Source organism: Lissotriton helveticus, chromosome 4_2 (genome assembly GCF_964261635.1).
Source record: "Lissotriton helveticus chromosome 4_2, aLisHel1.1, whole genome shotgun sequence".
In the NCBI taxonomy this organism is placed as follows: Eukaryota; Metazoa; Chordata; class Amphibia; order Caudata; family Salamandridae; genus Lissotriton; species Lissotriton helveticus.
The window spans coordinates 95,322,160-95,345,030 of NC_136064.1; the positions used below are offsets into that span (position 1 = coordinate 95,322,160).

The 22,871-nt window shown below is 44.4% G+C and overlaps 1 protein-coding gene across 4 annotated transcripts in view; it reads right to left on the reverse strand.

Annotated features, from left to right (window-relative positions):
- TEX11 (testis expressed 11) overlaps positions 1-22,871 on the reverse strand; it is an 853,291-nt gene that overhangs the window by 59,076 nt on the left and 771,344 nt on the right. For all 4 annotated transcript variants that reach the window (XM_078640006.1, XM_078640005.1, XM_078640008.1 and 1 more), the window contains one exon: positions 3,673-3,822. In XM_078640006.1, the coding sequence (XP_078496132.1) occupies positions 3,673-3,822 (150 nt within the window). The remainder of the gene's footprint in view (positions 1-3,672; positions 3,823-22,871) is intronic.

The following is a 22,871-nucleotide window of genomic DNA, read 5'->3' on the forward strand; positions in this document are numbered from 1 at the left end:
TCAGAGCTTGTTTGCGGAGATAATACATTGTTGTGACACCTTGTTGGGCAAAGCCAACTGGAAGATTCAGTACCATGAGACCATTCCATTTATGGAATGACTATTCCTACTGGTACCAAATTGCTGACAAAACAGACTCAACCAGTCTCCAGAATGATGCTATCAGAATTAATTAGGGACTCCCAGTTTTTACCATGCTATTCCTGAGATCCTTGCACTAGATTCATGGGGAAGTGAACATCTATTTCACTGTGTTGTGCCCTGTGCAGAGAGGAGTTTGGGTCGACACTGATCTTTTTGGAGAAGCATATCGTGGGTAACTCCCTGCATGAACCTTCTGCTTTGGAATCTTGGCTTCCTGGTAGCATCTTGTTTTTGTGGACAGAGAATTGGTGGACACTTTTCCTCTGTGATATCCCCAACACTTTGGATTTCTCTGGCTCTTCCATAAAGGAAAATTGTACTTTGCTACCTTACCTTTTGAGTAGTTGTATCCCAGGGCCATTTTTTGCTATGTGGTCAAGGTGAAGGTGTGAGACTGGACATGCTTGTCCAGTACATTAGTGGTCATTGTAAGAGCACAGTGGCAAGCTACGCAGGCTTGGTGGTTAGGGTGATGGGTTGAGGAGAAGTAGTGATCTTTCATTATGTATGATAACACTGTGCCTTGTTCCTATCCTCTCTTCTTCCCACATTTTTTTCTCACCAACCCAACAATAACAAGCACTGGTGAAACCATAAGGCCTTGCAATAATATAGGTGAAAGAGCTTCCTTATAGTTAGATGAGTTTGTGTGTGGTTATGTGGACGGCTGAGTGAGTAAATGTGAGAAAACAAGTGAGTTTGTAGATGGATGACTGAATCCATGGTGAATAAATTCAAGGATGAATGGTTAAAAAATTTTACTGCAATGACCGCAGGGTGGTTGGATAAATGAGTGAGTGCATGAATAGGTGAGCGAGTGCATGGTTGGATGCAGACAACTTAAACCAGGGGATTAGATATAGAGAGTGATAATTTTGAATAATGCTAATATTTACGCGTCGGGGTGCAGAACTTTGTATGTTGGTGTCATCACGCTCCTTCCTGTATGCAGTGCCTTCATTAAAGAATCTTTAGCCTATCAAACGCTGGTTGTGGGCTCTTCCTCAGCAGGCACCTTTTTTGATGGATGTAATACGGTTCCGCCTGAACCGCGGAAAGAGCCCAGCTGTTTACACAGACCTGCCGGAGTGTCACAAGACCCTGTGGCGAAAGGAAACTAGTGGCGTTTTTCTGAAGGATTATTTCACTACTGCAGGGAGCACTGGTGCACACAACCCACTTGGGAACACTGTAAATAATTTTGTTTGGTACGCGGCATTCAACCCACTGAGGAATACGAAGAAACTACAGGAACCAGGAGGCCACTCGCGGTGGCCACGCCCACTGAGGCGGGATTCCCGATTACACAAGTGACTTCAAAATGAGCAGCCGCTGCACTGAACCCCGAATATGCGGCCCATGATTAAGTGCTAGTTAGCACGAAACGCATCGGGGAGCAGAACTTTGTATGTTGGTGTCATCACGCTCCTTCCTGTATGCAGTGCCTTCATTAAAGAATCTTTAGCCTATCAAACGCTGGTTGTGGGCTCTTCCTCAGCAGGCACCTTTTTTGATGGATATATATATATATATATATATATATATATATATATATATATATATATATATATATATATATATATATATATATATATATATATATATATATATATATATGTGTGTGTAGGTGAGCCGCATGACTATCAGGGGGCGGAGCGGGGTGTTATTTAAATGAGACAGGACTGCATTTGCCACAATAGCAGAGGAAGCACTTTTGAGAGAGGTGCTGAAGAAGGCAGGATATGCCGAAATGCATTCGCCCAACAAGATCCCTCAATAAAGCATTTCTGAGAATTCCTCTTCGGGTCACTGCTCTTTCTTTGGGGAGGAGATACCTTTCATTTATATATGTATATGTACGAGTTACTTACCTTCTGTAACAACATATCTGGTAGAGACGATTCTAGCCGCAGATTCCTTCACGTAGAATTATCCCCAGGCGTGAGACTGGATCCGGAAACTTTTTGCCACAGCATCCTGGCGTCGTCGGGTCATCACCACGCGACTCCACCCAGGCGTCGTCTGCGTACATGACGTCAGCGAGGTTGCAAGAGCCCCACCCTGGCATGCCTATGTCAGTTTTCTTCGGAGAACTTTTCCGCACCACAACGCGGAGCCACCGGACAAAAACTGTAGGAGCATGGGAACAGTGTGCGAAAGATAAGAAAAAAGAGGAACACACGATAAGGAACAGTGCAACACTGCAGTGTCCAGAGGCAGGGGCAGAAGAAAGAACAGAGCAGAGACCGTCTCTACCAGATACATCGTTACCGAAGGCAAGTAACTCGTACATCTGATAGAGACTACTAGCCGCAGATTCCTTCACGTAGAATAGATACCCTAGCAATACCCACGGGGAAGGAGGCTCTGCGAAAGGACCCCACCAGTCTGGAAAGGACAGAGGGTCCCACAGGGGACCAGCCTGCGGCCCAGGGAAGTACCTTGTCCCTTCCAGGCAAGAGGACCCCCAGAAGCCGAACACCACCGACCCCAAGAGGGATGTAGGAGGAAGCAGGAAGACTGAAGTGACCCGTACACTCACAACAGAGGAACCAAGGGCAAGGCCGGAGAGGCCGAAGCACCCCCTCCCCTCCAAGGCAACAGAGCTTCCATCCAATGCCAGGACAGGCAGAGGAACAAGAAGAAGAAGCCTAGAGGGCCCAAGGAAACAAGGGAAAAGAAAGCGGGCCCAGCCGAGGGCAGGCAACAGGCCAGCCAGAACGGCACCAATAGCAAGAAGCCGCCAGAAGCAAAAAGAACAGCCCAGGGCCCCCAAAAAACCAGGCAGGTGACGCCTGACAAGGGAGAACACAGAAGCATCCCAGCCCTCAGGACAGGAGCAGGAAGGCGAGAAAATGCACGGACACCCCGGTATAAGGGGCCGCGCACAAGACCTCTAGAAGCAATAGCAACATACAGAACGCCATGGAGAAAAGGCACCCGAAGGTGACCAGAACGCCCCAGCAGAGCTTAGCTATATAACAACTACCACTACCCCACACTCAAAATCAGGTCCCAATTTTAATGCCCCTCTGCTCAGTGGATTTGGACGTAGGTCTGAGCAAAGTTTCCCGTGTGAGATAAAATGGGCAAATAACTGTTTTGGTTTCTCCTCCTTAACTGTATTTTCCCTGCACCCAACCGCATGAAATTTGGCTTTCTGGAACCATAGCTGACTACGCTAAGGTGCAGATCCTTTGATGGAGGCCAAGGTTGTAGGCAAATCCAAAAATGTCTTTTCAATGAAAAGTGAGGCTAAAACATAACTACACTGTGGTGACTGCCACTGTGTCATATACAGTAAGAGTATATCTCATCAAACGTGCTATTGCTTCAGCAGCACCAATAGTCTCCAACACAATAGTATTCTACACAACTCCACACTAAACATATGTGTATGCATTCCAGAAGGGCTGGACCAATGAGAGGGGATGGGAGGAAGGTACCACAAACCCTCCATGTTATATACTCCTTGACCACAAATGTTTGCAGCTTCCACAGCTAAACGTGAATGTTCTCAAGTCTTACATGCAATTGTCTCCAAGGTCTTTGTTTCCACCTGCGGCAGCTCCCACACTGAGTCCAGCAGGGCCTCCAGCTTGGGGTCATTGAGCTTAGCACGAACTTCAAACTCATAGAGAAGCAGCAGGATATCTGTGGGGTCCTTGGGAAAGCCTCCTGGAAGGAGAGCACAGCATGGGATGAGGCATGGGGTAGAGCAATAGAGGCAATGTAAAGGGGTGAATTAGCAGGATTGACAGGAAGAAGGATGAAAAATATACATACGGGGGAGAGAATAGAGTGTACAATCTTTATTTGGATATAAAATAACATCCTTAAAAGGAGCACCAACAGCAATACACGTTATAAAAGCTAAAAACAAACATCAAATAAACAGCAGTGGATAGATACAGATTTTCCACATTGCATTATGCAACATCCTATTGTGAACAATCCACATAGCATTAAACAGAACATTAAAAAATAAGGAGGTTGTGGTACCGATGATTAGCATTGTTGGGCTTGTAAAACGATCTGATGATCGACAAATAATTACAGATTTTAAAAAGAGAGAATAGAGATCAACAGTCGGTATCGGTCGATGCGTAAGAAAAAGGATAGATTGAAGAAAAAAAGAAACAGTATTTGTGAGAACATGGAGACAATAAGTGAAATATATAGATATACAAGGTGAAACAGGGCTACAGAAATAAAATATGAGATTATCATTGTATATGCCTTTCTAGATTTATTTTGTGAGCATGGAGTAAACAAATCTTAAACAAAGCTCATTTCCAAAATAAATTACATTTCTAACATTATCACTGGTATATCAGTGCTTCAAAGTAGGATTAAATGAATCATTAAAAGCTTATGACATCATCCTTATGCTATTTGTTAAAAGAAACAGTTACTTATCTTTGGTAACAATGTTTTTGTGGATACTCGATTTACCTGCCGACTCCTCACTTTTGAGCACCCCAGGCACAGATTGGACCCGGAACCTTTTGTCAGAGCTCTCTGGCACCAACTATTGTGGCTGGCGCCATGTCAACCCCAGAAGCGTAGTAGTGGTGATGAGGTTACGTAGTTTTCGGCTCTGCTTCGTATTCAGCCGCCATTTTATGCTTAGCCGCCATTTTATGTTGCCTCACTCAGGCCGAAAGGCTATCGCGATAAATATGGTATTTTTGCCTTTTCAGCTGCTCCGTGTCTTTTCTGTTAAAGAACAACCGTTGTCGTTGTTTACGAAACCGATGTCAGGGTCTGGCCGAGTTCGTAAAGCCACATCTAGACTGATTAATCCATGTCTTACTCCACTGTTTGGGTCCCACCATTCTTCTCTACTTTATCTTGTTTAACTGGCCTTCACCATTCTCTTCGTGTGTTCTCTTGTTACATAGCCCTTCCTTTGAAGCATTCTACACATATACTACCACCTGCAAATTGAATTACGGGCACTAGTGTTGATTAACCTGAGGAGAGGAGAGCACACGGGGTCTGAAAGGAGGGTGTGTTTTAGACATCTAGGGGCAGATTTATGTTGGGAATGCGCCACATTTGCGTCACGCAACTGCGGCGTAAACGTGGCGCATCCCTACGACCCATTTACAACGTGGCGCATCTAGGCAGATGCGTCACGTTGTAAAGCCCTGCGCCACTTGTGGGCGTTCCGGCGCACGGTGGGCGTTCCGGGGCAGGTGCGCCTCGCAAAAGTGGCTGAGTGAAATCTATAAGATTTCACTCAGTCACTTTCAGGCCAATGCTGCGTCAAAACCCTGCGCCTGCTTGAAGCAGGCGTAGGTCTTGACGTAGCATTGTAAAGATGGGGCACCCCCGAGCCTTGTTGGAGCTGCGTCGTGCTTGCGACGTAACTCCAGCAATGCCCCACCTTTACGGCACAGATGCGTCACGCATCTGTGCCGTTTTTGCCCCATGGTGCACCGCATTGTAAATGCGGCGCACCATGGGTGGCGGAGCAGCGGCGCAAAATAACTGGCACATCCCTGGGGATGCGCCAGTTATCATAAATCTGCCCCCCGATAGCTTGTTTTCGAACTATTCCTATTTGTCAGTTGTGTGTATTGGGAGTTGTCATTGTAAACTTGTTCTGTATAATAGACTGTACGCCACGGAATGAAGTGGCAGTCTCTTGAGAACCTACCTGTGTGGTACTTCTCAGATAACTGTGCTTAGCTGCAGCTAATAAATCTGCAGAGTGCCTAACAGAGTGTCTCGTGTCTCTGTCTGTCGAGGCAGGTGAACCCGGAGATCCTAGGCGTGCCCTGCGCCGCCTGGCCCATAAGGTCAGGTTCTCCAATTGGCGGCCCAACGTGTGGGCGACTTCAGCGGTAGTAGTTTTTGCCCGAGAGTCGTGAGGAGCTTCGCAAGAAAATTCCGGAGGATTTCGCGAACCATGTGAGCGACCCCTGCATGTCGAAGTGGACCGAAGGTCTTTTGAAACGCGGCTACTCCTTCCCGACGGCTGCTGACGACTGATGCCCTGACTGTCGCCCTGCCTTGGCCCTCTGGTGATGATTGGTATCGCAAGACTTTAGACGGACATCTGTTGGCGTGAGAAAAACACTTAGTTAAGTATTTGTGGGTAGCGCCCACTCTTTGTTTTTGTTTTTTGTTATTCGATTAGCGCGCTAACCGAAGCCAGGGGGTAAGTACGTTTGTGCTGTGACTATATTGTCTAAAACACCCCTTGACGTTTGTAAGGAAGTCCAGTTCGTTACGAAATGCCTGGATTTAGTAAATTTAGGAAATTTTGCTGTTTTGGTTGTTTTAGGGATTCCCGGCTAGAGGATTCTTGTCCGATTCCTCCAGTTGGAACTCCCACTTACGAGCTCTACTCAAAACATGGTTTGGGTCCTATTGTTTTTAACGAAACATGGATCCGATATACCAAGAAAGATGGTGTTCTACAGTGCCCACAAAATGGTTCTTTTGAGCCTGATATATTATATAATTTGGAAGCAATTCTATTTAAGAGAAAAGCCCGGCCGGCAATGTTTGACTCTTTCCGCCTCTGGCGTAAGGAAGCCAAACAGAAAGAAATTAAGCAACTAAAGAAAGACAAGAAAGAGCAGAGCATGACGATTTTACAGGCTGCCCAACAGTTTAAAAATGATTAAGCTGATCAGGTGATTGAGGTGTCGGAAAGACAACAACGCATGGCAATAGATAGATGTTATACTGTGTTACCTACTGCGTAAAAGAGTACAAATCCTGACGAAGATTCTTTTATGTCCCATCTGTTGACATTACCTCCACCTTATGTGTTAGGTGCTAATGCACCACCATTACCACCTGCTGCTAATCCAGCTGTTTTGGTTCCTGCACAATTGCCTATTCCTGGGATTCCAGCTCCACCCCCTTTGCCAGCGACTTCTGTACCCCAATCTTCTGTGCCTCTGTCTCCTACATCTGTCGTTTCTTTTGCTACGGATTCTTCTTCTGTTTTACAGAATACGTTGTCTCCTGTTTTAGTGTCAGATTCCCCTACAGCTCGACAACGTTTAGTTGACACTGTTTCAGGTCTTCTGTCGCCTTTTCTTGGGCCTCTTTACTTTTCTCCTGCGTCGTCTCGAAGACAATCTCGTAGTCAGATTCCAGATTTGGAAGAACGGACTAAGTTAGACTCTCTTGCTCGTAATTGGATTGTGAGTAGTGTACAGTATAGTGTGCGTGATATTTTAGATACTTTCCTTCAATGGAACGCGCCTACACAGAGATATGTTTTCAATGCTATGTGCGATATTCTTATTAAAGGATGGGGAGATGTGGATTTGGATTCGCCCCCTCCGGATTTATTCGAAATACAGGATCAATTTGAAAAGGGACTTATTGTGGGTCCTGCTGTAGAGCGTGCTATTCAAAAGCTTGTTACTTTCTGTACTGCCTTTTTCTCTAAAAATTCTCTTGAGCCTGATCCCACGGTTCGTCGTAAAATGGCGCAATATCCTATGCGAGAAGTTCCTCCAATATGGAGAGATGAGGTTCCTCAATCAGGTGCTAATCCGCCTATTCCTGCTCATTTTCAACGTATATGGGTACATGATCCTTGGAAAAGGTCAGAAGTATTTGCACTTAAACAGTCCTTACTGGACCCTCGTAAGAATCCTTCTGGGTATTATAAAGAGTTGTCCCAGACTGTTGATGCCTGCATTATGAATTTGGCAGATATTGATTTACTTATGGGAAATGTAGTCCCACAAGCGATATGGACCAGGAATCGTAAACAGGATCATGATGCAGCTTTAGGCGGTAATTGGGCTGCTATTTTAGCAGCAGATGCAGGATAAATAGGTGGTGCCAAACCTGATGATTTAATTACGGAATTGCCTGGTAAAATAATTGATTTGATGAAAACTATGATGCCTGCGGTGCGCGTTATTTGGGATAAGTTAGCGGCGTGCAAACAAAAGACGGATGAAAGTGTCTCCGATTTCTTTACTCGCTTCGAAGAGACTTTCATCGATCATAGTGGTCAAGACATGAGTACTGAAGGTGGACAGCGATTGTTCGTAGATAGATTTGTCTTTAATTTACTTCCAGAATTATCACATAAATTGAAACAATCAGAGAGTTCGTGGGCCGTTTCTTCAACTACCCAGATATTAGCTACTGCTCAGTATTACGAAAATAGGGATAAGGAAGATAAGGAAAAAGTGGAGAAAAAGACTAAGGAATTAAAAACGAAGGTTCTTCTGCAACAGGCTTATCCCCCTCGTTCTGCTCAGCCCCAATTTCAACAGCCTCCACAGTTTCAGAAGTTGTTGCAGAAACCGGTATCCTCGGTTCCACGAGTTCCATTGGGTCCTAATCAATGCGCCTATTGCAAAGAAGAAGGTCATTTTAAGAACGCTTGTCTGATTTTATTGCAGCGTTATGGTGGATCGTTAGCACCACGGGGTCGTGGTGATTCTCGGTCCGGATCCAGAGGCAGGGGACGTGGTGCGTCGACTCAGGAACGACGTCCCTCTCCCCCTCAGGACTCTACAAATTACTTTGATCAGCGGAATTCTCAGTCCACACAATATTACAACGATGACTATTGTCTCGATAATGAGGACATTAATTTTCATACTAGCTAGGACAGCCATAGACAAAGTAAGGGAGTCGTATCAGTTCCAGTGGATCAGGAAGGACCTTATGTTAATGTTGTGGCATTAAGTGTTACAGAACCATTTCTCTTGGATACTGGTGCAATGAGAAGTTCCATAATGCATTCCAAACTCCCTGGGGCACCTTTGTCTGGCTTAACGAATGTTTCTGTAGGATTCTCTGGCGCCCCAGTTACTAACCCCGTCTCTTGTCCTTTGCCCATTTCTATCGGTCCGTACGATTTGGAAGCTCTGCTTCTTTTAACAACAGGTTGTGGAGAGAATTTACTGGGTTTAGACTTATTGAAACGTTTGCATGCTACACTGTATTGTTCACCCTCTGGTGTATATCTCACTTTGGGTGATAAATTGACTTCTCCGATGTATGTATCTAAAGAACAGCTGCCACTTGAACTGCGTTCACTTCCTGCTACACTTTGGGCTACGGGTCCGAATGATGTGGGTTTGCTTCAAATTCCACCGTATGTGATTACTGTTAAGCCTAACGTTAAGTTGCCACGTGTTCCTCAACACAAAATATCTAACGATGGTGAGAGAGCTTTGTTGGCTATTGTTCATGACTTGGTTCAGAAGGGTGTGGTCGAAGATACTAGAGGGAATGTTTGTAATAGCCCTGTTTTACCTATTCTTAAACGCACTGATCCTTCTCAGCCACCTGTGTATCGTTTTGTGATTGATCTTCGAGAGGTCAACAAAATTGTTGTCCCTCAGTTTCCTGTTGTGCCAGATATCACTGCTTTGCTCACTATGATTCCTGCTTCAGCAGTTTGGTTTTCGGTTATTGATCTTAAAAATGCTTTCTTTAGCATTCCTATTGCTGAAGAAAGTAGGGATCTCTTTGGCTTCTCTCTCGGAGGCCGAAGCTTCCTGTTTAAGCGTGCACCTCAAGGCTATGGTGAAAGTCCTTCAATATACAGTCAAGCTTTGAAATCACAGCTTGACACCTTTTCTTTGCCCTCGGGTGCTACTCTTATTCAATATGTGGATGACTTGTTAGTGGCTGCTGGCTCGGAAAATGTTTGTAAAAATGCAACTGTGTCCCTTTGACAGCATTTGTCTGATTTACATCATAAAGTATCATCTTCTAAGTTACAATATTGCCGACAAGAGGTTACCTATTTAGGTCATCTCTTGTCGAAGGAGGGAAGGCGATTGACCCCAGAACGTATTCATGCAATTGCACGGATGCCTGTACCATCCACACAAAGAGAGGTGCGTGCTTTTTTAGGCATTACCTCTTATTGTAGACAGTGGATTCCGAATTTTTCCCTACTTGCTAAACCCCTGTTGGCACTCACTCTTAAAGATACACCCCAGCCTCTTCCTTTGACTGATGAATGTCAAAAGAGTTTCTCTGATTTACGCACTGCTTTATGTTCTGCTCCTCTGTTGAATACTCCAAATTACAGTAAACCTTTTACGCTCTATGTTCATGAAAGGGAAGGTTGCGCATTATCAGTCCTAACGCAACAATTTGGCGACAAAAAAGGCCGTGTGCCTATTTTTCGGCTACATTAGATCCGGTAGCTAAGGCATTACCCAGTTGCCTTAGAGCAACAGCAGCAGCGCGATTTCTATTCGTCAATCTGCTGGACTAGTGTTAGATCATACTCTCAATGATATGGTGCCACATGCAGTAGATACTCTTCTTAACAGGACGAAAACCCAGCACTTAACGAGCGCCTGTTTGTCTGGATATGAGTTGACACTTTTAGCTAGTCATATACATATCAAAAGATGTAATGTTCTGAATCCAGCAACATTGTTGCCTATTTTGGATGAGAAAAATGTACAAGATCAGCATGATTGTTTTCTTCGAACAGAAGAAGAAACAAAGGGTCGAATAGATCTGAAGGATACACCACTTGTGGATCCGGATGGGATCCTGTGGGTAGATGGGTCTTGTTTCAAACTTCCTAATGGCGAGACGACAGCTGCTTATGCTGTTACAACCTTGCACACAGTGGTAGAAGCTGCACGTATTTCGCAGAATTCAGCGCAAGCTGCAGAGTTGATTGCATTGACAAGAGCATGTGTGTTGGCGAAAGGGAAAAGAGTGACTGTTTATACCGACAGCCAATATGCGTTTGCCGTTGCCCATAGTTTTGGTCGTTTGTGGAGGGAAAGAGGATTCTTTACCTCCCACGGCACTAAAATACAGCATGGTCAGTTAGTAACTGACCTTCTCGTATCACTTGCTTTGCCTACTCAAATAGCGATTGTAAAGTGCAGTGCACATAAAAAGATTACTGATGACGTGGGTCAAGGAAATGCGTTTGCGGATGAAATAGCGAGGGAAACAGCGAAGAATGTGGAAAGTCTCATGTATGTTGCGGGCCCTGCAAGATGGGTCGCAGAAGGTGGTATGTGTGAAGACACAGTAGAAAGCGTGAAAGCGATTCAGAAGGAGGCCACCGAGAAAGAATTGAGTACGTGGAGAGAGAGTACGGGAATGTTGGATACAATGGGATGTTGGACCGAATTGTCAGAGCATAAGCGATGGTTGTTACCGGATGCATATGTACTGCCTGTAGTTACTATGGCTCATGGACCAGCCCATATTAATTCAAGGGGTATATGTAAACTTTTAGCTCCAGTATGGCAAAATGAAGGCATTCCTAAATGTGCAGAAAATGTGGTGAAACATTGCATTGTTTGTTTGATGCACAATCCAGGAAAGGGAACTCCAACTCCAGCAGGTCACTTTGCTCCCCCTACGTACCCATTTGAGGTACTGCAAATAGACTATATCCATATGGAACATTTTAACAATCTCAAGTATGCCCTGGTGGTGGTTTGTGCCTTTTCCAGATGGATAGAGGCCTACCCCCTAAAGGACAATACTGCCTTGTCCACTGCTAAGGTCCTTCTGAAGGAATTTTTCCCAAGGTTTGGTTTGCCGCGCATTGACTGGAGTGACAATGGAAGTGAATTTGTAGGCCAAATTATGCAGAAGGTGTTTGTGGGCCTGGGTATTAGACAAAAATTCCATGCGGCAAACCATCCTCAGTCAGCGGGTTTGGTAGAGTGCTATAATGGCACTCTCAAACTTAAGTTAGCAAAGATTCAGGCCAGCACAGGCCTTTCTTGGCCTGATGCCTTGCCTTTGGCACTTCTTTCAACTAGAACGACTGTTCATTCTCGTTTGGGGCTTAGCCCATATGAGATTGTTTTTGGACGCCCAGCCAATGTTTGGGGAGTCCCCAGACCCAAAAAGTACTCAGACATTCCGTATCCGCTGTTGGTTGACTACTTGCATGACCTCACCACTAAATTACATGTTATTCGTCAACAGGTCCAAAACGCTTTGCCGGAGGCCTCCTCAGATCCTGGACACTCCATCCAACCTGGAGATTGGGTCTGTCTGAAGAATTTCCAGAGGAAAAAGAACTTGGAACCGCGTTGGGGGCCGCCGAGACAAGTGTTACTTACGACGCGTACAGCTGTCAAGGTCCTGGGAAAGAAAAACTGGATCCACGGCGTGCGTTGCAAACGGGTACCATTGCCTTTACCTTTTGACCAGTGGGTCCGAGAAGGTGTGGGTGATAGCGAAGGCGAGAAGGTACCCAGATTTGTACCGTTCAGCAGTGCACGCCTGGATTGGACTAGCTCGGAGAAGGAAGACGATGACGTCTTACAGGAAGCTGTACCTGTACATTTAAGACTCAATACGACAGATCCTGAAAATGTATTTAAGGACCAAACGACACCTGGAAAGAGACGATACAATCTGAGAAGGAGGTTGCCTAAAGATAATTAATTTTGTGTTTTACATTTTTGTTCGTATTTCAAAAAGAAACGTTCCTTTTTCCTTTATCCATCAAGTTGCAGGGTCACGGTAGGAGTCTTGAGCTATGACCTGAATAGTGACTAGGTCAACAGGACTTGCAGTGTCGTAGGACGGCTAACAATCAGAGCCAAGTGATTAAGGAAGATTATCATGAGCAACGCCTTTAGAGTAATGGATAGTGCAGGAAAAGGGAGTGATATTAAAATGATGAAAAGAGATCATTATAAGAAATTATTATTTAGTCGTTGTGGCGTAGCATTGTGTGTTTTAGTATGTTTATGTAGTTTATTAGCATGCATAGGATGGCTTATACATATCCTACAGTTAGTACCTGTTCCTACTTCTGTTCCTCTAACTCCCTCTACTACTGTTTCTCCGCATACATTTTACTCACTCCCAGACCATGAGCAAATGAGAAGAATGGAATATCTTAACAATTCATTTATTCAATTGTTACACCAGCATCAATTGATAGTAAATACTACTGATTGTTGGGTTTGTGGTCTTATACCGCATAATGCAGAAAGAGGAATGCCATATTTAGTCCTCCTATTTTCGTATGAAGGTTCTGCTTGGGCTTATCTGGCTTTGCTCTCCAATGCATACCAGAATCAACTTCGATATCCTCCTGGTGGGTCCTATAATGGTGGAGTGGATTTCAGTCACAGTCCTTTGATAAAGGGTATTGTAACTATGGCAAAGATTGCTGATATTAGCAAGATTCCCAAAGATGAGAAGAAAGCATATGATGGGTGGAATGTGACTCGTTATACTCTCAGCCTCACTGACAAGGTTAAACAGAAGAGCTTTACACCGATTTGGGTTCTACCCCAAAGAGGTCATTTGTGTCTGCAAATAAATGGCCAGAATACAAAAACTAAGCAAGAGAAGGGTAACCGTTCCCATACATATGTCTATACACCCCTGATTTCTTCACCATTAGTTCCATCTCAAGGTACATATTTTATCTGTCACGACAGAGCTTATACATGGCTTCCCACATATTTCTCGGGAAGGTGTTATATAGCTTTTCTCCTTCCCCCTACATATACTGCTCCCGCTGATCATCATAGAAAAATATTTGGTAGAGGAGTTGTAGATTCGGAAGACACAGCTGGACAAGAGGGAGGGGATTTTCTGAAAGGGTTTCTTCCCTTTTGGGGTCCGATGGTCAATAGCAGAAACATCAGACACTTAGTTCGCGTGGTTGATGCCAAAATAAATGTAATTTCCGGAGCATTGAAGAATTTGACGGCTGAACTTCAGGCGGATCGTCTTATGACTTTACAGAATAGGATGGTTTTAGACATAGTTCTTGCAGATAGAGGAGGAGTCTGTAAACTGATTGGATCTAGTTGCTGCATTTTTATTCCTGACAATGTCCCTACAGTATACCAAGCCATCTCCAAGCTACATGTCATCTCTGAGTCTATACATCAGGACACTGGAGACTGGACTGTGATGGGATGGTTGTGGGGACTACTGTCCACTTGGGGATGGAAAGTGCTAACTTTCCTTGGAATGATTCTAGCAATCATCTTTTCTTGTTGTCTCTGTCTACAGTGTGGCCCAGCCATTTGTGGACTTTGTGCCACTGTCTGTGTCTCTAAGCCAGTAGCACAGCAGACAGAGAATATTAGGATGATGGTGCAGCAACACCTCAATGACCTCATGACCATTGATATCGACTCAGACTAACATGGGTCCCTTTGTGCTTTGCCTGAGTATGGGAAAAGGAGGGTCTGAGGTTACGTAGTTTTCTGCTCCACTTCGTATTCAGCCGCCATTTCATGCTTTCTTTAGCATTCCTATTGCTGAAGAAAGTAGGGATCTCTTTGGCTTCTCTCTCGGAGGTCGAAGCTTCAGGTTTAAGCGTGCACCCCAAGGCTATGGTGAAAGTCCTTCAATATACAGTCAAGCTTTGAAATCACAGCTTGACACCTGTTCTTTGCCCTCGGGTGCTACTCTTATTCAATATGTGGATGACTTGTTAGTGGCTGCTGACTCGGAAAATGTTTGTAAAAATGCAACTGTGTCGCTTTGACAGCATTTGTCTGATTTACATCATAAAGTATCATCTTCTAAGTTACAATATTGCCGACAAGAGGTTACCTATTTAGGTCATCTCTTGTCGAAGGAGGGAAGGCGATTGACCCCAGAACGTATTCATGCAATTGCACGGATGCCTGTACCATCCACAAAAAAGAGAGGTACGTGCTTTTTTAGGCATTACCTCTTATTGTAGACAGTGGATTCCGAATTTTTCCCTACTTGCTAAACCCCTGTTGGCACTCACTCTTAAAGATACACCCCAGCCTCTTCCTTGGACTGATGAATGTCAAAAGAGTTTCTCTGATTTACGCACTGCTTTATGTTCTGCTCCTCTGTTGAATACTCCAAATTACAGTAAACCTTTTACGCTCTATGTTCATGAAAGGGAAGGCTGCACATTATCAGTCCTAACGCAACAATTTGGCGACAAACAAAGGCCGTGTGCCTATTTTTCGCTACATTAGATCCGGTAGCTAAGGCATTACCCAGTTGCCTTAGAGCAACAGCAGCAGCGCGATTTCTAATCGTCAATCTGCTGGACTAGTGTTAGATCATACTCTCAATGTTATGGTGCCACATGCAGTAGATACTCTTCTTAACAGGACGAAAACCCAGCACTTAACGAGCGCCCGTTTGTCTGGATATGAGTTGACACTTTTAGCTAGTCATATACATATCAAAAGATGTAATGTTCTGAATCCAGCAACATTGTTGCCTATTTTGGATGAGAAAAATGTACAAGATCAGCATGATTGTTTTCTTCGAACAGAAGAAGAAACAAAGGGTCGAATAGATCTGAAGGATACACCACTTGTGGATCCGGATGGGATCCTGTGGGTAGATGGGTCTTGTTTCAAACTTCCTAATGGCGAGACGACAGCTGCTTATGCTGTTACAACCTTGCACACAGTGGTAGAAGCTGCACGTATTTCGCAGAATTCAGCGCAAGCTGCAGAGCTGATTGCATTGACAAGAGCATGTGTGTTGGCGAAAGGGAAAAGAGTGACTGTTTATACCGACAGCCAATATGCGTTTGGCGTTGCCCATAGTTTTGGTCGTTTGTGGAGGGAAAGAGGATTCTTTACCTCCCACGGCACTAAAATACAGCATGGTCAGTTAGTAACTGACCTTCTCGAATCACTTGCTTTGCCTACTCAAATAGCGATTGTAAAGTGCAGTGCACATAAAAAGATTACTGATGACGTGGGTCAAGGAAATGCGTTTGCGGATGAAATAGCGAGGGAAACAGCGAGCTATGTGGAAAGTTGCATGTATGTTGCGGGCCATGCAAGATGGGTCGCAGAAGGTGGTATGTGTGAAGACACAGTAGAAAGCGTGAAAGCGATTCAGAAGGAGGCCACCGAGAAAGAATTGAGTACGTGGAGAGAGAGTACGGGAATGTTGGATACAATGGGATGTTGGACGGAATTGTCAGAGCATCAGCGATGGTTGTTACCGGATGCATATGTACTGCCTGTAGTTACTATGGCTCATGGACCAGCCCATATTAATTCAAGGGGTATATGTAAACTTTTAGCTCCAGTATGGCAAAATGAAGGCATTCCTATATGTGCAGAAAATGTGGTGAAACATTGCATTGTTTGTTTGATGCACAATCCAGGAAAGGGAACTCCAACTCCAGCAGGTCCCTTTGCTCCCCCTACGTACCCATTTGAGGTACTGCAAATAGACTATATCCATATGGAACGTTTTAACAATCTCAAGTATGTCCTGGTGGTGGTTTGTGCCTTTTCCAGATGGATAGAGGCCTACCCCCTAAAGGACAATACTGCCTTGTCCACTGCTAAGGTCCTTCTGAAGGAATTTTTCTCAAGGTTTGGTTTGCCCGCATTGACTGGAGTGACAATGGAAGTGAATTTGTATGCCAAATTATGCAGAAGGTGTGAGTGGGCCTGGGTATTAGACAAAAATTCCATGCGGCAAACCATCCTCAGTCAGCGGGTTTGGTAGAGTGCTACAATGGCACTCTCAAACTTAAGTTAGCAAAGATTCAGGCCAGCACAGGCCTTTCTTGGCCTGATGCCTTGCCTTTGGCACTTCTTTCAACTAGAACGACTGTTCATTCTCGTTTGGGGCTTAGCCCATATGAGATTGTTTTTGGACGCCCAGCCAATGTTTGGGGAGTCCCCAGATCCAAAAAGTACTCAGACATTCTGTATCCGCTGTTGGTTGACTACTTGCATGACCTCACCACTAAATTACATGTTATTCGTCAACAGGTCCAAAACGCTTTGCCGGAGGCCTCCTCAGATCCAGGACACTCCATCCAACCTGGAGATTGGGTCTGTCTGAAGAATTTCCAGAGGAAAAAGAACTTGGAACCTCGTTGGGGGCCGCCGAGACAAGTGTTACTTACGACTCGTACAGCTGTCAAGGTCCTGGGAAAGAAACACTGGATCCACGGCGTGCGTTGCAAACGGGTACCATTGCCTTTACCTTTTGACCAGTGGGTCCGAGAAGGTGTTGGTGATAGCGAAGGCGAGAAGGTACCCAGATTTGTACAGTTCAGCAGTGCACGCCTGGATTGGACTAGCTCGGAGAAGGAAGACGATGACGTCTTACAGGAAGCTGTACCTGTACATTTAAGACTCAATACGACAGATCCTGAAAATGTATTTAAGGACCAAACGACACCTGGAAAGAGACGATACAATCTGAGAAGGAGGTTGCCTAAAGACAATTAATTTTGTGTTTTACAATTTTGTTCGTATTTCAAAAAGAAACGTTCCTTTTTCCTTTATCCATCAAGTTGCACGGTCACGGTAGGAGTCTTGAGCTGTGACCTGAATAGTGACTAGGTCAACAGGACTTGCAGTGTCATAGGACGGCTAACAATCACAGCCAAGTGATTAAGGAAGATTATCGTGAGCAACGCCTTTAGAGTAATGGATAGTGCAGGAAAAGGGAGTGATATTAAAATGATGAAAAGAGATCATTATAAGAAATTATTATTTAGTTGTTGTGGCGTAGCATTGTGTGTTTTAGTATGTTTATGTAGTTTATTAGCATGCATAGGATGGCTTATACATATCCTACAGTTAGTACCTGTTCCTACTTCTGTTCCTCTAACTCCCTCTACTACTGTTTCTCCGCATAAATTTTACTCACTCCCAGACCATGAGCAAATGAGAAGAATGGAATATCTTAACAATTCGTTTATTCAATTGTTACACCAGCATCAATTGATAGTAAATACTACTGATTGTTGGGTTTGTGGTCTTATACCGCATAATGCAGAAAGAGGAATGCCATATTTAGTCCTCCCATTTTCGTATGAAGGTTCTGCTTGGGCTTATCTGGCTATGTTCTCCAATGCATACCAGAATCAACTTCGATATCCTCCTGGTGGGTCCTATAATGGTGGAGTGGATTTCAGTCACAGTCCTTTGATAAAGGGTATTGTAACTATGGCAAAGATTGCTGATATTAGCAAGATTCCCAAAGATGAGAAGAAAGCATATGATGGGTGGAATGTGACTCGTTATACTCTCAGCCTCACTGACAAGGTTAAACAGAAGAGCTTTACACCGATTTGGGTCCTACCCCAAAGAGGTAATTTGTGTCTGCAAATAAATGGCCAGAATACAAAAATTAAGCAAGAGAAGGGTAACTGTTCCCATACATATGTCTATACACCCCTGATTTCTTCACCATTAGTACCATCTCAAGGTACATATTTTTTCTGTCACGACAGAGCTTATACATGGCTTCCCACATATTTCTCGGGAACGTGTTATATAGCTTTTCTCCTTCCCCCTACATATACTGCTCCCGCTGATCATCATAGAAAAAGATTTGGTAGAGGAGTTGTAGATTCGGAAGACACAGCTGGACAAGAGGGAGGGGATTTTCTGAAAGGGTTTCTTCCCTTTTGGGGTCCGATGGTCAATAGCAGAAACATCAGACACTTAGTTCGCGTGGTTGATGTCAAAATAAATGTAACTTCCGGAGCATTGAAGAATTTGACGGCTGAACTTCAGGCGGATCGTCTTATGACTTTACAGAATAGGATGGTTTTAGACATAGTTCTTGCAGATAGAGGAGGAGTCTGTAAACTGATTGGATCTAGTTGCTGCATTTATATTCCTGACAATGTCCCTACAGTATACCAAGCCATCTCTAAGCTACATGTCATCTCTGAGTCTATACATCAGGACACTGGAGACTGGACTGTGATGGGATGGTTGTGGGGACTACTGTCCACTTGGGGATGGAAAGTGCTAACTTTCTTTGGAATGATTCTAGCAATCATCTTTTCTTGTTGTCTCTGTCTACAGTGTGGCCCAGCCATTTGTGGACTTTGTGCCACTGTCTGTGTCTCCAAGCCAGTAGCACAGCAGACAGAGAATATTAGGATGATGGTGCAGCAACACCTCAATGACCTCATGACCATTGATATCGACTCAGACAAACATGGGTCCCTTTGTGCTTTGCCTGAGTATGGCAAAAGGAGGGTCTGAGGTTACGTAGTTTTCGGCTCAGCTTCGTATTCAGCCGCCATTTTATGCTTAGCCGCCATTTTATGTTCCCTCACTCAGGCAGCACGGCTAACGCGATAAATATGGTATTTTTGCCTTTTCAGCTGCTCCGTGTCTTTTCCGTTAAAGAACAACCATTGTCCTTGTTTACGAAACCGATGTCAGGGTCTGGCCGAGTTCGTAAAGCCACGTCTAGACTGATTAATCCATGTCTTACTCCACTGTTTGGGTCCCACCATTCTTCTCTACTTTATCTTGTTTAACTGGCCTTCACCATTCTCTTCGTGTGTTCTCTTGTTACATAGCCCTTCCTTTGAAGCATTCTACACATGTACTACCACCTGCAAATTGAATTACGGGCACTAGTGTTGATTAACCTGAGGGGAGGAGAGCACACGGGGTCTGAAAGGAGGGTGTGTTTTAGACATCCGATAGCTTGTTTTCGAACTATTCCTATTTGTCAGTTTTGTGTGTATTGGGAGTTGTCATTGTAAACTTGTTCTGTATAATAGACTGTACGCCACGGAATGAAGTGGCAGTCTCTTGAGAACCTACCTGTGAGGTACTTCTTAGATAACGGTGCTTAGCTGCAGCTAATAAATCTGCTTTTCTACGCCTAACAGAGTGTCTCGTGTCTCTGTCTGTCGAGGCAGGTGAACCCGGAGATCCTAGGCGTGCCCTGCGCCGCCTGGCCCATAAGGTCAGGTTCTCCAGTGACATCACTGAAGCCATAAATGGGCCACCTTGGTGCCTTAATCTAAGTTCTCATCTGTTTAGTGAATAGCGTTTTTTGCAGCGTGGACAAGAATAAAATAAACGTTTTGTAGTACAAGTATAACTTAGTAACTTTTTGACAATTATATAAATATATTTGAAAATAAAAAAAGATAAATAGACAAAACAATTCATAAATAAAAGAAATTGCCTCCCTTTGGACAGAGAGGAGGGTCAGTGAAGAATCTGCAGGTAGCTTGAGTATCCACCAGAAAACTACCAAAGGTAAGTCACTTTTCCTTCTGTTGGACACATTTACCTGTAGATTCCTCACCTCTAAAAAACATTTCCAAGCAATACTAGAGAGGCTGTAGGTCTGAAAGGACGGCAAGGGAAATGCCTAGCAGTCCTATCTCCAGACTCCCAAAAAAAAGTTTGGGGAAGGTACGGAGGGACACTCACGTTGCTGCTTTACAAATGTCCACAGGCGCTCCTCTAGCTAGGGCTGTTGTAGCAGGCCTTGGTCAGGTAGAGGGGGCTGACATTCTTTGCTAGAGCACAGCAAATCTTTATGCACCAGAGATTCAATGAGAGAGAGCTCTCTTCTGGTCTGCCGTTCCTTTCATTTTGCCTTTGTATCTCTAAATAGTCTGGTCTGGTGGCTTAGTAGACTAATGCGTCCACTCTAAGGGCCTGTGTTCGACCTCATGATCACAGGTTCAAATCCTGGCGGGTCAACTCAGCCTTTCATCCTTCGATAAAATGAGTACCATTGTGTTGGGTAACAATAAACTTTTGTTATTCAGTGCCAAGATACCTGTTGTGGTTAACGCTCATGTTACAAATACAAGTTATTGTAATTGCATTTATATAGCGCTGATGAGGTGTCAAAGCGTTTTTTGGCGAGTAGCAGGCTATTAAGGAACCCAAAAAGGATTAGTGGTGAATTAGTGTAGGGAAATATAAAATTAATTTGAGCGGTGGACAAGTGAGTCTTATTTGGATTGAAAAATGATAGCGGAGGGATAGAAGAGGGAAGGGTTTGCATTTATATAGCGCTTGGTGCCCCTTGATGAGGCATCAGAGCGCTTTTTTTCAAGTAGCACCCCACTCCAAAACCAAAATAGCAACTATCTCCCTCCAAAACACAAGCATACAGAACTAGATACTACAGAAGAACGTTCCCTATGTTAAACAGCTTATAACATTTTACTACAAAAATGGGGTGAGGGAAGGGACTGTTTCATCATCAAGTCTCCATACGTAAAGTGAGAAAGAGAAAAAATAGAAGGAAAATGACAGCAGAAGGGAAGAGGCTGTAAGCAGAGGGGCAAAACGATTAGTGTGAGGCGTGAAAATCTGCAGTAAAGAAATGACCAACTAATACAACAGGAAGGGTCAAGTTATGAAAAGAAAGAAATGTGCAAAGCGTGCTGAAAATTGAGAAAATACGCAAAGAAGTGGAAGAAAATACAACCAGATACAAAAAAATAATAATTAAATAGAGAGAACAATGGATGCCTTCTAAGCAGGGAAGTTATTTAAATTCTTCACCTACCCAAACGGACGGGATGGCAAAAGATTGTTCTGCCACTTTTCCAGATCCTTCAGTTGCACATCTGTGGACTAATTACCCCACACTTGTTATGTTAAATAGCTGATCTTGTGATAGGATTTCTTCAGTGAAGTTAATGTAGAAGCGGATCCTTTGCCCGGAGTCCAGTCTGTGCAGAGTCTGAGCCTCTTTGATGGGTGAGGTGGGGGATAAAAGACGGGTGGAGAGGATAGATTCAATGAGATGGAATGAAGACACCATCTTTTCTAGCAAAGCCAACTTGTTAATATAATTTTATTACAGTTTGTTGGCAAAAAAGGCATAACACGCAAGCGTAACCAGATCTAAGGCTGCATGTAGAGTCTGCAAACGTGATTTATGGTATAGGGTAAAACCTTTACATTATAGTATACACCAACAGTGGCATATTATCATGTGGCGTTATAATCATAGTGCACAAGTGCAGTAATAAAAATATTGCATGAGGCCGCAGAAACTTTTCTGAGGCATTAGTATGTAACCAAAAGCAAACAAGAGAGAATTTGCCAGAGTCTGATATTAGGGATCCCAGAGTTAGGATTTGTTGTGGTGGTACCCACGGGGTGATGCCGGGGAGGATCCCTGATAATATGCGTCACAGACCTCCAGGGAAGGGGGTAGAGAGGGCCAGGAAGAAAGTTCCTTGTTGTGTCGGAGGCTCAGTGTGATGGAACTGAACTCCGTCTGCATGGGAGGGGCAGCCTCCCCGGGGAGTGCACTCACTTGTGGCATTGAGTGGGGACATGCAGGGAAGGGGTTCAGCCAGTGGAACTACCCTAGGCACAACAGTAGAATCCGGGGTGTTATTCAAGGAGGTGGTACTGCGCGGGGAGCTGAGTGATTAGCTCATCAGGGGGCAAAGTGCCGTCTCTAGGGTCATCACCCAGTGCCACCCTAGGCTTGTCCCAGTCTCCAGGGATAGGGTATTTACACAATCCTCTACTCTCCTTCCTCTGAAAGCCATTACTCTCCGCTGATGGGAGTGCTGCAGCCTTCCACCAACTCGTGAGTGACTGCCCTTTTGGCTAGAAGAAGAGCAAAGTCAAGGAACCAGGACACTGCCCTAGGCCAGCGAGGAAGCCGGAAGATCCCCAGCGCACAATGTTCCCAAGTGGGCCAGAAGGGCAGATCTGTACAAGTGTCCAGCACATGGAATACGTTAGCCCAGTACTCTGACAAAGACGGGCAATCCCATAGTGGTATGCCTAGCGGAAAAGAGGGTGAAGCCCCTGGAAAAAATACTCTGAATCAGAGCCGGGGAAAGACAGACTCGATGCAGTGTAAAGAATTGAATTAATTTAAATCTGGAATTGCGAGAAAATGTGTGTGAGTATGCGAGTACTCTTGCTAAGCTACCTTAGTCCAGAGTGCTAAATTATCAGGTAAAAAGTGGACGGTTCAGAATCTGACTGGACATTAGTTCTATTCTGAGTGGAAGTCGAACT